At 47.1% G+C, this 11,309-nt stretch overlaps 1 protein-coding gene across 1 annotated transcript; it reads left to right on the top strand.

Annotated features, from left to right (window-relative positions):
* The first annotated feature begins 2,998 nt into the window (after positions 1-2,998).
* On the top strand, positions 2,999-10,342 carry LOC125941388 (uncharacterized). Its single transcript, XM_049658523.1, has 6 exons — positions 2,999-3,328; positions 3,385-3,505; positions 6,189-6,264; positions 6,397-6,489; positions 6,617-6,741; positions 8,255-10,342. Exons 1-6 carry the CDS (start codon positions 3,054-3,056, stop codon positions 8,450-8,452), a joined length of 888 nt encoding a protein of 295 aa, XP_049514480.1. The 5' UTR covers positions 2,999-3,053; the 3' UTR covers positions 8,453-10,342.
* Positions 10,343-11,309: the final 967 nt, after the last annotated feature.

The raw sequence follows: 11,309 nt of genomic DNA, 5'->3' as shown, positions 1-11,309 counted from the left end.
GTGTGCTATAACATGCACCACTCAGTTTTAATGTGGTGCAAACATGGTGATACTCAAAAAAAAAAAAAAAAAGAAATCTTGGTTGATTTGAGTTAGCAGATTTACCGGCTGCACCAAAATGGGGCAATTGCGTTGAACGATCGACACCTTGTTAGGAACTTGTTAAGCAAAATTCATTAACCTCCGTGCGTTAATTCGATCAGGGAATGGCGCGCCTCTGCGCAACAGCCACGAATCTCCAGCAGCAGAATAATTCAGGACAGCCCTCATTTACCTCGGTCACTCGCCGTCGAGACTTCAAAGTGCTGTTATGAGTTACATTCGAACAGAAACGACTATTCGATCACATTTACTAGTTAATTATGGAATCGAATACGATCTGAAATGCAAATGAGACTTGTATGTTTCATTTCACCTGCTGGCACATTGAAGATTATATTGATCTTCGCTTCCCAGTCTCCCCGATTCAGTCTGAGTACATAGGCAAAATGTCCTTTCTCCAACACTGTTGTTCACATTCCCAATCATTGCCGTGATTCCTTCTGTCCGAAAGCCCACTGGTCCACCTGGGGCTGGTTCCACCTAGAGTGTACTATAGAATTGCAGTACACATTGATATTATAGCTGAACGCTGCGAGTTGTTGCTCGATCCCTATAGCTTGCACGGGGCCTTCCCGGCGCTTTCCGAAGAAACCTTTGTTCTCCAAGGCAGCTGGTGCCATTGGGAATGGGAGCCTTCCGAAGCCACCAGCGAGAGTCCCGCCATAACACGAGCCCCTAATACCTCCGAAGCCCGGCCGTTGCCGTCTCCAGCCCGGTGGCACAATCCCCTGAAGTGACCACGCGTGCCTCCGCCAGGCTCGTTCTTGAAAAGCGGTGAGCTTCTCGTCGTTTTATTCGAAATCCCGAATGTTTGCACCCTCGTACTTTGCCACTATCGCTGTTATACCTTGCCTGCTATGAGAGGCGCGCCTGTGTCAGATATCTTATAGCTGTATATACTCACGCTACAAAGTCTATGGTTGAATCCATACACCGGCCTTCCTGGTTAACAACCTCCTCCGAAAGAGCGAGAGATACGCAAATAGCAGCAAAAGTGAGGAATACGCTTTCCACTAGATGCGGCAGATTTCACGGCACCACCATGAAGAAAGGCACGGTACCGGGTGTCGGCCATGTTTGTTACAAACACGCTTATTCCGATCGAGAGTTCTAACTTTTTTTCATTTGGTTCATTGAAAATATCATATATTTCCTCGACTGCGCTTCCAACAACCTCCTCCTAAAGAGCGAGAGATACGCAAGTAGCAGCAAAAGTGCAGGAATACGCTTTCCTCATATATATATATATATATATATATATATATATATATATATACACATGTCGAGAATATGTCTATGTACTATTTGAATTACCGAGAAGTTTATTCATCCGCTTATCCTCTTCGCGCCACGCAGTACCATGGTTTAGTTTACTAGACTATTGCTTTATGCGATCATTTACAAGAAGCGGGCGTGAAGCAACATGATAAAAAAAATTACACCATATTCCCGTAGGGGAACCCTGAGTAGTATGCAAAGCAGCCATGGGGTCAACTCAAGGTAGTTTGATCAGCTGTATAAACTTGGACATGCAGCAGCACCAGCAACGTGCAGAGCTGTTGTCGACGCCGTCGGCGTTTTGCCCGCGTCCGCACCGAACGCGCGCGGCGTTGGTGACTGTTGCCGGTGCCTCTGGGGCGCCTACCGTCGCGCTTCTAACCTAAGCTGCTTCGCATTTTCGCGCGCGGAGCCGCAGGTGTTGCCATTCATTGCGCAATCCGGAGAGGAGCGTCGGAGAGGAGGAATGCCAAGAGGAGGGGAGGAGGATGCGCATGCGCAGTAGGGGGTGTGGATGCCGCACGGCGGATGGAGGGAGCCAGGAGTGACATAGCCCGGAGCATAAGATGCTATGCATCTAAAATTTATTGCGTAGCTTCATGTTGCAGACAAGGGGCTGCTGTGACAAAAATCACATGTTACTAAACCCTTTCGGCCGCTTCGTGTATAGCATCGCTGACCGACGACTTCGCCATTGATAATGTCACGTTGTCCTGAAGGTGGAAGTTGTTCCCACAACGACAACCAACACTCGAATCACAACGAATGCAGCGAGCACTGTCGTCGGTTGCGAAATCGAATAAAGGGTACTTGACTCTGGCTGCTTATGCATAGACGCGTCATCGAATTTTACAAATGCGCTTATGTCGAGGAGGTAAATTTAAGAACGTGCCAAAATAATCTACTAGCGCGCCTACAAACTGATGCACAGCGGGCCCGTCTTTCAGGAAAGCACTACGGTTCTGCTGCGTTCAAGAATGCGTTGCTTGATAGCGCGATAGCGCGCACTGTCGCGCGATAACAGAAACGTGGTAAAGCCGCTTGGAGACGCGAATGAGACTCGCGTCGTACACTGCAAGGACGTCTTGCGCCGAGGGATTAACGGTGAAAAACAGACCCTAGCCAGAAGTAAAACAACGGCGAGTTGCCAAGGGCTTCAAACACGGCCGGTTCAGAAAAACCGGAGAGCACAAACGACCTTCTGCGTCATAAGGCCACTGGCTCGCTGACGACCTACCGAGAATGCTAGGCGATCGCAGAAGTGGCGGTGGAACGCCTCTTCCCGCGACGCCAATCACTGAGGCTGGGCGAGCGATGCCGTGCGACGAGATGAGCAGCACCAAGCGCATCGTCTGGTACGAGCGCAACGTCCATTAATTCCAAAACGAACAGCAAAGCGAACGATCTCGTCGCCCGTTCCACGCCCTAGCAGACGACAAAATCGGTTGAATTACAGGAGCGTGACGTGCCGCATTTCGTGGTCCCGCCCCTACGCAAGGGCAGCCGCTGACGAAAGCGCTGCGCCGACGAATCACGAGAGGGCAACTGAACGTTCGAAAAAGCGAGCAGCCCCCAGACTCTCGTGGAACGCACTTACAGGAGGGGTTCCGGGCGGATCTCCCCGACATTTTTCGTTTCCTTTGCCGGCGCGCGCGATCGTCCGTTTCACCGTAATGTCGTCCCACAAAAACGTAAGACTGGGCCCGCACGTTTCGCGAAGCCAACGGGAATTGCTGGTCGCATTCATGGAGGAGCATGCGTACCTCGTGACAACGTCCCGCGTGCCCAGCGCGGAGGTTACCGCGGAACGCAAGAGCGAGCTGTGGGAACAAATCACTGCCGCGCTGAACGCGGAGGGCCCGTCGAAGAAGTCGGTTCGGGGATGGCAGGCTTTCTGGCGCAAGGAGGTGTTTCAAGCACGCCGTCATGCCGCCGCAACGTCCGCAAGGTGAGTGCGACATATCCGTTGCTCGTTCGTGTTTACAACGCCGTTCGAACTTGCAGCGGTTCAAGCCGCCTGATGTTCGGCGTTGGCGGCCGCATCCTGCAGTTGGTCGGCACCTCCGCCTACCATACCTCCGCGGTGACTGGCGTGAGCGAGCTTCTGTCGCAGCCGCTCGACGAGGTGATGTATTTGTGTTTTAATGTTAGCGCGGGTGCTAAACGGCAAAGAACAGTGCCACGGCGCTGCTAAGGAGGCCGGTAGGGGCTTTAGGTCGGTCGTATAAAACGTCTGGAGTGGTAGCCGGTAGTGCCAGCCACTCGGGAGGGAGTCAAGCCGGCGGCGGCCATATTGCGAAAGGCGAAAGAGTGCGGTCCAGCGCCGCCTCTTGGTTGCGGCCAACCGCGCGCAGCATGCGGTTTGTGCAACTGAATGGAGGTGGCGCCACCGGCGTGGCGCGCGCTTTGAACATCCCTGGTCTCCGGCGCGAAAACGAAAGTACCATTGCTCGGTCGCGAAAACGTAGCCAGCGGCGTCTAACAAGCGCCGTTTGCTGAACGCTGGAGACGTGGAACATTATTCTGCTCAATGTGGAGATTTTGAAGGAAAATTTGCGCTGTGGTCGGATGCAAGAGCTGTGATGGCGACATTAAGCTGTGGTACACGCCGGTGTGCAAGATTCACGCGTCGCTGATGCATCAAGACTGCCCGGGCACGAGGCCATTTCTGTGCGGGCTTCCCATCTCGGTCGAGTGCCTTGATCACGTATTCTTAGACAACTGAAACAGGAGATAGAAATTTGTATACACTGCGGTAATAATAATAATAAAAAAGAACAATTAACGAACTCTGTTTTTTTACTGACTGCTCAGATATCTGCGGATGTTTGAAAGAACAAAGATAACGCGATAGATAAAGTCTGACATTGATCTGATCGAAGTTTGTATTTCTAAATTATACTTTTAGAGTGCCAATAATGAATAAATATTCATTGGAGAACTAAGCTGCTGTTACTCTCCTACGAAGAGTTTTAAAGGTTGAAACGAGAGCTGTCATTTACAAAACGCTCGAGTTACAACCAAAGTTGTGCCCCTGTTACATGGGCACTTCCGATCACCATCGAACCTCGAACCGGCTCGGACTTTCGATCGCGATTGAAAGTGCCTGTGTCACAGCTAGGGTTTTACTATGAAACAACACCCGTTTGGGGGCATCCAGTTAGTTCATCCAACAAGCACAATCTGCAGCTCTGAAGCGAACTACGCGAAGCTATTGCGTCGCCAGGTGACCGAGAGGCTCCAACTGACACACACACACACACACACACACACACACACACACACACACACACACACACACACACACACACACACACACACACACACACACACACACACACACACACACACACACACACACACACACACACACACACGCACGCACGCACACACGCACGCACACACGCACGCACGCACGCACGCACGCACGCACGCACGCACACACACACACACACACACACACACACACACACACACACACACACCACACACACACACACACACACACAGCTCAGCTCGAGCTGCTCGGGCTGCTCGAGACAAGATAAGCTCGAGCTGCAATGTCTTATACTTTCATAACACATTGGCGAGAGGCACGTAGTGTAGCAAAAAATTAAATAAATAAGAAAACCCGTTATGTTCAATTTTACAGCACATATTGTCTGCATAGGTGGGATCACGAAATACGTTTGATGCCACTACAGTGTACTAGAAGAGTTCTAGTACACTGTAGATGCCACTATCCAGGAAGCTATGTGGTCGCTGCGGGGCGTTAATGCATGCTTTAGCGGTATAGCAATTCTGTCCTTTAAAACTCCCGAACTGTTGATCTTTGCCATAAATAATTTACTGAAAACAGGTGCTTTCCTCAAATAGTCAAGGCAAACACAGCAAGTGACCCCCCCTCCCTCAAAAACGTTCCTTGCTATGGGCCTGAACACGACAAACATACGATGTGCTATGCAACGGCCGCTACAGCGGTTCGGGCTTCTTGCTCTAGCAAGATGGCGTTGACCGGCTTCACTTTTGGAGAGCCACCTCCACTCCAGAAGTTTAAGTATATGACATCCTTGGCTGGCAGTGTGCACAGTGCAGCAAGGTTAGGGGGGGCGGAGCTTCCGCACAATCGTGTTGCTCCGTCAAGTAGTCCGGCAGCTGGCAGCTGATTTCGGTTCTACTTTCGGTTTTCATTACACGCTGTGTACGCCCACTGCCTATCACATATTGTCTGCATAGGTGGGGCGTGTACAGTAAGTAGTACAGTAGAGCATAGTAGAGTACTGATTTATTTAATGTACAGGACAGGCTAGTAGAAAACGGGGTAGTGTCCAGTGAGCGGGAAAAAAAAAAAAAAAAAAAAAAAAAAAACGGAATGAAATTTTATAATAAAGTGCAAATTGATGTTATATTATATGCAACTTCTCAAACCAATGTTAACGTATTAACAACCCATTTAGAATTTGTAAGCTAGGCAAACGTGAAAGTTATTCAATAAATTTTCGGAACTCTCTCGTAGCGCGTAGGGAGACGCTGCGTTTTGGTTCCATGGCTTTTAAAGCAGTGCCAAGAAAAGTCGCCAAGTGTAATCGTGTTTTTGGCAACGCGCTGTGTGTGCTGTATTGCGTAGGCAATGTTATGGATAGATTTTTTTTTGTGGTGCTGGTATCCACAGCACGAGCTACTGCTATAACATTTCAGGTGAATAGCTTTGCGCGGTCGTTTAGAGCACTAGGTTATTCGCATATATTCACTGCAGCCTGTCAGGCAAACTTCTGAAAATTGCTTCTGCGTATCTTTTACATGAACAGGGCGGATTGGACGTATTTGTGGCAAGCTTATCGGTGGACACAAAGCCAGACGTCGCCAGTGGCCTTTCAAGTGAAAGTAAGCTGAACTTTGACCCTCCCCTTTACCTATCCTTCTCGTGAAGCTTAAGGAGCATTGACTGACTTAAGGAGCATTGGCCATTGACCATTAAGGAAGCTACTAACCATCGAGTGAATCTGCTCTTTACAGCTAATATAGGCGCAGAACACCCACAACAGGCCGACAGCCAGACCCAGAGCCCATTAGATGAGCTGACTCCCGGCCCCAGCTCTGCTGAAACCAGTAAGTGGGCTCAAATGTTGCAGCTTTGTTGAACTGGATTTCCTCTTCACGGGATGAACACACTGCCTCATTGGCATCATTTTCGTATGTTCAGTAGGTGTGTGTATAGTGTGTTCACTTTTTCCAGGCCAGTCCCAAGGAGCGCAACGCCGGTGCCGCAGTCCCCGTCGTGTGTCGAACCACGGACGCCTCTTAGAACGTGTCGCCGAGGACTGTGCAAGAACTGCGGCACAAAATGCAGAGACAAACAAAGTGCGTGCTTTCTTGTCTCTGCCTCTATCATGCAGCGTACATGTTGACAATGGACACAGGCTTAATGTTTTTTCCCCGGACTTTTTACGGGCTGTGCAGAGTGATATGGGCTCGCGGACGTGATCGTAAGGATGGAAACGTGCCATCAATCTCAAAGAACAGCTTAACGCAATATCATCACTGACAGTACCGATTCCGCAAACAGGTTATAACTGGATGGACTAGTGAACATGCTGCATCGCTACAAGTCACCGCGTCAGCAAACTAGCTCTTCTATGTAGCCAGTACACGTCCGCAGTGGGTTTTGTTGCGATAATACAGAAAAAAAGTAAAACAAAATAGAAAAGCTTGAAGGGTTGAGAACTAAGGGTAACAGGATTTGACACGACGCGGTTGTGATGATTGAACTATTTAGTTCTACACAGCATATTAGAAATCTATAACAGGTTATTATTCTCATTTTTTAAAAACATAGATATATGTCTTCGTTGCTTGCTCTTTCACAATTCGTAACTCACCAACATGTCATTGCGTCAGCCTTTCAGCCATGTGGTAGTTTACGAATTGCATACGATGTTCGCATATTTATTAAAAGAAACTGAGAAAAACACGGACTCACACAAGAATTAAACATTTATAACAGCGTGTTTATGTTATTAGAGAGCTTTAGAATAGGGACCAAAATGTTTGCGGCCCGAAAGAGATTTGCAGGTGTTAGCGTTGGGGCATGCATGAGTGAAGGTCTTTAGAATAGGGCTTTTGTGTTTACGGATAGCGTCTTGCGCTTGCAGCGCCACTACGGAGTCAAAGAAAAGCTACTATAAGTGTTAAAATAAAATGTAACATTTTATGGTAAGAGTAATTTTGACTTTCGTGTTTTCGGGTTTAATTACAAAATAGAAGTTATCCAATTAACAGCAAGCAGTTTGTTGCGCTTAGTTTTGAGTAACCCACTTCACGTGCCTTCACCAGCCAAGTTAATCCGTGTTAGGCCTATATACGAGCCATGCAATGAACAATCGAATTCGGAATCAGCGGCGTATAATGAATCAATCTTCGTTACACAGGTTTGTTGAGAGAAAGCGATAACGGTAGGCACTTCTCCCAGCTTACGAACTTCACGCGTTACTACGAATCGAGCCCCGTTTGGTGCTGTAGGTTAAAGCCGTCGCTTCGAAGGGTGCCGCCATGCTTGTTGACGCAAAGCTTTAGGGTCTCCCGCTAAATCAGTGAAATAGCGTGTCCGACGCAAAAACCATGCGCAGTTTGCGTCTCGCGCATGCGCAGTGGCTTCTACGCTATTTCTTTGGGGCCCCAAGACGTTTGGAGCCCCTATTCTAAAAGTGTCTACTGACATGTTTAAGCTGCAGAAACAGTGACAGCGTTTTTTATGAACGTGTGCAAACGGAAATCGGCATAGATAGAAAGGCTATTTCCGTTTCTGCTAGAAAGGCAGGTTGGTGTTTGTCTGAATGGGGAAAATTGCCTGTTGATATATTGATTTCCTTTCTAGCTACTTCGTGGCGTCCTTGAGGGCGTGAGCCAGATGGCCAGTGCCTCGGTACGGCAGGCTGTGGCAGCCGAACGGATGGCAGCAGCCGCAGAGAGACAGTCTGAACAACTGGCAGATATGCTCCGTCACGTGGGTCAGCTTTCGCCGTTGCTGGCCTCGTTCATGCAAGAAAGGGCCGCTGCAAGAAGACTGCAGTAGTTGCAATTTAAATGCCTTAAGGAGAGAGTTGATTCTGAGGACAAACATTTAAAAAATCTTTATTATTTGCGTGACGGTGCTGAAAACGTTCAGATATGTGCAATTTTATGTGTTTATATTCAATATGAGGTTCACTTTCGTTACAATTATTTTGTTCCACATTTGTGCAAGTTTCATTTGCACAACTTTCTGGAAAAAAAGATTGCGATAAACCTATTCAGATCTCACTGAACAGGCTATCATCAGCTTCTCCCTGATGCAAGAAATACAGTAAGATCAGCCTTATAGCTATTATAAGGACATTAAAAAAAGCGCACGTTTTCAGCACCATACCTTAATGAATCAGGTTGTAATGGTTTTTCTTCACCTAGGAACCAAAATTTCCTCTTAAATTCCGACTATGCGCATCAGGATATTTGTTGTTAAGCCCAATTTTCAACAATAATCACATTTTTTTATATTGTCGCGAGAGGGAACGGCAATGCTTTCAGCTCAGAACGAACGGCTGTTTACTTTCTTGTCAGGCGACAGCAACCACCAACGTCGTCTTTATCATCTACTACTAAGAGAGAGCATGGCTTTGTGGTACTTTTTCATGCACTTAATCACCGTTGGACACATCTGTGAAAATTTGGTTTCAGATATGTCACCTTATTCAACTAGCAACAGGTTACCTGTTGGCGGAGAGACATTGTCACATTGTGTTCAACCGACTCATACCATCTTTTACATACACTGAAGTATTAATTAGTCTAGTCAGACATCTGTGATAATTCAGCGAATGCAGCCTTTCTGCGTCATGAATGAGAGAGCCATTGTGTGTGTTATATGAAGCGATTGAGGCTGGCGGCATAAGAATATATGTTTTTGATTAATATGACATCTCAGCCACTGCTTGCACGTAACGTTGGATATGAGAAGCAGCATATATCAAGTGCTTCACTGTACCTGATACGCAAGAGTGGTTATACTTGCTGTGATATTGTGATTCTGTGATATACGTGCGTTCTGGAGGACTGCTGCCTTACCAATACATTTATAAGAGACTCAACTATGTGCCTTTAAAAGGAAGCTTTAGCTTGAGGCCAACTCCGGTGCCGTCTATTGAAGTAGATGAAATGCTAATGAATGTTGTTGCATTTGAGAAAGCAGCTTAAATTCTAGTGACTTCAGTAAGCAGAATATTGAATTAGTGCCTGGAATATTTTGCAAAAATATTCCAGTTAAAAAAAGTTAGAAACATGAAGCACAGCGTTTACAATTTTGTAACTATGCATTAAAGACAGATATCACAGTTCTGCAAGCTACGTCGGTCAGTGCATCTAAATCGGAGGCCTCCGATATAGTTATTTACAGGGGACATTAATTTGTTATGAGATTTACAGATATTGCGAAAATTGCAAACATAAATTACTCGTATATTTCAGTTCGGGTATAATGTATCAGTTTTTGTTCGCTCCGGATGTCTTATTAGTTGCAGTTTACAAAATTTTGGTATAGTTTCTCATTGCTGAGTTACAGAGTTGTAAACGTGACAGTTTGGTTTCTTGAAATTTCTTGAAATTTTTCAAATTCCTACACTTTTTATGAAAAAATTAAATGGCCTAAATAAAAACCATACAGATTCAAACACTGGATTTTAGCTTTCCTCATTAATTGGAATGAACCTCATCAAATTATGTGTGCCGGTCGCCGAGAAAAAGTTCACATGTGTTCACATCTGTTCACATGTGTTTAGATAGGGCCTTCCGGCCGAGCTAAAGCTTTCTCTTAATGCAGTTTTTTTTTCCAGCATAACCGCATATGCGACGTTAGCCCTGCTTAGTGTGTCATTTTTACGAATATATCACGAAAGCACCAGCGTGTTACATGGACTGTTTGACCATCATCTTTATGTGAACACCAGCGTGGTGACTCTTACAACGTTACCCTTCGTGCTATGTTGGCTCCGCAATAAAGTGAGTTTTACGTGAAGTTTGATAGGGTGCTACAATGCATGGCCACACTGACTGGTGGCGTGCTGTCTGTTGTGCAAAATGCCTCTGTTCTAATTCGGGGTGAAATGTTGCGCTTGGGTGCAGTATACTCGGGAAGGGAAACTGCTATATGAATACAAAACAAGTAATGCCAAATCTTTTATAGTAATTTTGTTCTTGTGGGCGATTGTGGGGATCAACATAATCAACTGCGGTTTCCCCCAACCTGGAATTACGCACCCGAACTCTGCCGTCCGTCATGCCTGACGACATCCCCACCGGTTACTCCAGCCATAGTATGTGCCGGTACCCGGCACCTCCACTAGAATCTAATGCGAACACAGGACAAGAGAGCAGCGGGCAGCGTTGGCAGCGTGTCTCAACCAGAGCGGCTCAGGCAATCTCGAGCTCGCGCTTCCCGGATGACTGGCGATGTGGCTGCAGCGCCGGGCATTCGTCTTCACTACACATCCATGAAGGGCATTGGTGACAAAATGTTTTTCAGCTCCATAATTTCTTTCATTCCGTGCAGGCTACAAAGGCTGCCTCACTAATGCGCGCATCGTAGACTGAACCCTAGCTTTGTTTTAACTGTACTGCAGATAGCTCACAATTGGGTTTGCCCTGTCCATACATTCTGTTACGCTGACGAGAACCGCCAAAACAAGGCACATACCCACTATAGACGATGGGCTCAGAATGGCTGGCGATAAACAACGTCGAAAGCATAGACGACGTCGATGCCAACGGGGACGACACAGTTACAACAACGCGTTCTTGACATTAGAAGCTGACAGGATTCACAGCCGCCAAGTGCCCTATATAGCAACACTGCAAATAGGCAGGAAAAATGAAATCACTCAAATCTGGTAGGTGCCGCA

This window comes from Dermacentor silvarum, chromosome 11 (genome assembly GCF_013339745.2).
Source record: "Dermacentor silvarum isolate Dsil-2018 chromosome 11, BIME_Dsil_1.4, whole genome shotgun sequence".
Lineage (NCBI taxonomy): Eukaryota > Metazoa > Arthropoda > Arachnida > Ixodida > Ixodidae > Dermacentor > Dermacentor silvarum.
The sequence above is the reverse complement of the archived record's forward strand: the minus strand, read 5'-3'. Positions and strand labels throughout refer to the sequence as shown.

Excerpts from the sequence above, each read along its gene's own strand:
- LOC125941388 (XM_049658523.1), top strand. The coding sequence starts at position 3,054 with ATGTCGTCCCACAAAAACGTAAGACTGGGCCCGCACGTTTCGCGAAGC. Across the intron at positions 3,329-3,384 it reads GCCGCCGCAACGTCCGCAAG|CGGTTCAAGCCGCCTGATGT; the intron begins GTGAGTGCGACA and ends TCGAACTTGCAG. Across the intron at positions 3,506-6,188 it reads TGTCGCAGCCGCTCGACGAG|GGCGGATTGGACGTATTTGT; the intron begins GTGATGTATTTG and ends TTACATGAACAG.